The sequence below is a fragment of the Sinocyclocheilus grahami genome, unplaced genomic scaffold, assembly GCF_001515645.1.
Source record: "Sinocyclocheilus grahami isolate Dianchi unplaced genomic scaffold, SAMN03320097.WGS_v1.1 scaffold423.1, whole genome shotgun sequence".
Lineage (NCBI taxonomy): Eukaryota > Metazoa > Chordata > Actinopteri > Cypriniformes > Cyprinidae > Sinocyclocheilus > Sinocyclocheilus grahami.
Window position 1 is genome coordinate 1,109,025 of NW_015505602.1, and position 3,145 is coordinate 1,112,169.

Consider the following 3,145-nt stretch of genomic DNA (forward strand, 5'->3'; position numbering starts at 1 on the left):
CACACACACACACACACACACACTTTCTCTCTCTCTCACACACACACTCTCACTTTCACACACACTTACACACTCTCTCACACACACTCACTCACTCTCACACAGAGAGACACACACACACACAGACACTCACATACACACACTCTCTCACACACACACACACTCATTCGCACTCTCTCTCACACACACACACACACACACACACACACACACACACACACACTCTCAGGTACTCACGGCGCGCACGTGACCACACAGCATCAGACCCACGTTCTTGGTGAAGGCGTGCACCAGATGAAGAAGAGCTGGACGAGAGTTTGGAGCTCCGGTCATCACCAGACACTGTGGCCTAGAGGAGACGACACCGTCAGAGCATCCCACACCACATTCTCATGACCTCCAGGGTCAGCGGTCCAGTCCAGAGCACTGCTCCAGCTCAGATTAGACAGCTTCAAAGCAAAAACGTTAAGAATAAAAGCGGATTATGCAGAAGGCAAAGCGTGCGGTCAGAAACGCAGAAATCAGCGCTTGCTCTGCTCTCAACATGAGATTCATCAGTGTCACGACAGAAGACCTCACACTGAAGATCAAAGTCCTCACAGTAAATCCACAGCGCTAATAATCAAGCTGTTCTCTTTACCCTCATTCAATGCCATTCCGATGATTTATGCATTGTCTTCATTTTGCAAATTTTGACTACATACAAAACCCTGACAAAAACACTTCTTGTATTACAATCAATGGCAAAGATTTTCAAGATGACCATTCAAAGGTTTGGAGAAAAACTAATACTTTTATTCATCAAGCATGCATTAAACTGATCAAAAGTGATGGCAAAGACATTTATACGGTTTAAAAAGATTTCTATTTCAAATAAATGCTGTTCTTTTGAACTTCCTATTCATCTGTGAATCCTGAAAAATAAAATGTATCGCACACAAACATGCAAAAAAAAACAATCAGCACAACTGATATTTTACAGTGTTAAATATCAGTTCTTTTAAAGTGTTAGTTCACCCAAAAATGCAAATTAGCCTGTGTTTTACTCACCCTCGAAGCATTCTAGGTGTAAATGACTTTATTCTTTCAGACGAATCCAGTTAGAGTTATATTAAAAATGGTCCTGGCTCTTCCAAGCGTTAGAATGAGTCCAAGAGTTCCAAAAGACGTCAAATAAAGCATGCGCATTCGTAATAAAACGTGCCTCACAAGGTTCTGGGGGGTGAATAAAGGCCTCCTGTAGCGAATCCATGCACTTGTGTAAGAAAAATATCCATATTTCAAACATTATAAACGCTTTTTTCTCACTTCTGGTATCTGTCATAAGCGGAAGGCGTTCCGGTGGATGACGGAGGACGTATGCTCAGTGCGCGCCTCTGAGATATGCTAGTCTCGTGAGTTTGTTTACAGGAAGTTTCCTTACTTTAGCAGGAAAACCAGTCTCCTCTTGGCTTGTATCCAACTCCTCCGACAATCTTCTTTACAAATCCTTGGTTTGATTTCTAATTCGCCGGAACAACTTGCACATACGACAGTTAGCAGAAGTGAGAGAAAAGTATTTATAACATTTTAAATATGGATATTTGTCTAATGAAAACGCATGGATTCGCTACAGGAGGCCTTTATTCACCCCCCGGAGCCGTGTGAGGCATGGTTTATTATGGATGCACGCACTTTATTTGACTTCTTTTGGACTGTTGAACAAAAACACCCTCCTACTCTCATTCTAACGCTTGGAAGAGCCAGCACCATTTTTCATATAACTCCCACTGGATTCGTCTGAAAGAAAGTCATCTACACCTAGGATGCCCTTCACACACTCATACGCACGTTTGTTTCTGTGAATTGTGGGGACTTTCCATAGACTTCTATTGTTTTTATACTGACCAAACCATGTTTTCTATCCCCTAACCCTACCCCTTACAGAAAACATGTTTGCATTCTTACATATTCAGATAAACATCCGAATTTTTTAAAAGTAGCCTAGGTCAGTACACTTAAATCAAAGCGCGATGGACTAGTGTCTGCGAACATTAAGCTGTAAAATACTGACACAGACGCGCGGATTCATTTACTACACATGAAGCACGCATGACGCTCCCGGTGTTTTCAGTCTCTGCCGCCGCAATACAAGAACATGACCTCTAGAACTGCTCTGAGAGTCACTTCATGAGCATTTCTACCGTTTCTTTTCATCAAATACAAAAACTAGAAGCTCTTCGCAGCAACCTATCAAAAGAAGTTGAACTTGACAGAAATATTACTTAATGTAATGATAGTACTACTACTACTAATAACAATATTATTAAAACAATATTTAAGGAATATTTACCAGAAAAATTATTTACCAGAAAATTGTAAATACACAGTATTTCTGAAAAAAAGAAATAGACCATAATAAATTCTTTATAAAATCGAATTATCCTTTATAAATTAATTATATATGCTTTTGATTATTAAAATGTAATTATTAAACTACTCAAATGGAATCCAGAAAATTAATGGAAACACAGATTCACAGAAAAATAAAACTGAATTTGAGAAAAATAATAAAATGTATTTCATAGGGCCGTAAAAATTTATTTTTTGTTAAACTTTTAATAAATTGCTGTTAAATTGTGCAATTAATTAGACATGCTTTTTGATTAATATTTTTAATGTAACCATTAAAATAGAATCTAGAAAAATTCAAGAAATGAAATGATTTCATAGGGCCCTGTTTATTTCATTTGTGTCTGTTTTATTGTAGTGTCCTTTAGTTTGTTACTTGCATCTGTTCTTTTTTATTAATAACAAAGATAAAATAACAAAAATAACTATATCATGATATACATGTTATGTTGTTGTGAAATAAAATGACTATATAATGAAAAAGATTTGGCTTTATCCTTCTAGCTAACTTACGAATGTAGCAAAGCTCTCTACACACCTGTAGGCTCACCATAGTCCTGTGTAGTGAGTCCTGATTAGTATTTTTTTTTTTGAAGGGGGATGAAATGCTTTTTTTACTAGATAAAATAACTGATCTACACTTGGATAATCTATTAACACACTAACTAACACACACACACACACTAACACACACACTTCACTCACACACTCTAACTAACACACACACACTTCACTCACACACTCTAACTAACAC

General features: G+C 37.5%; 1 protein-coding gene across 2 annotated transcripts in view; it reads right to left on the reverse strand.

The window, feature by feature from the left end:
• LOC107551440 (solute carrier family 12 member 2-like) overlaps positions 1–739 on the reverse strand; it is a 15,322-nt gene extending 14,583 nt beyond the window's left edge. For both annotated transcript variants that reach the window (XM_016233043.1, XM_016233042.1), the window contains exon 1: positions 238–739. In XM_016233043.1, the coding sequence (XP_016088529.1) occupies positions 238–333 (96 nt within the window). In that variant the 5' untranslated portion in view covers positions 334–739. The remainder of the gene's footprint in view (positions 1–237) is intronic.
• Between the last annotated feature and the right edge of the window lie 2,406 nt (positions 740–3,145).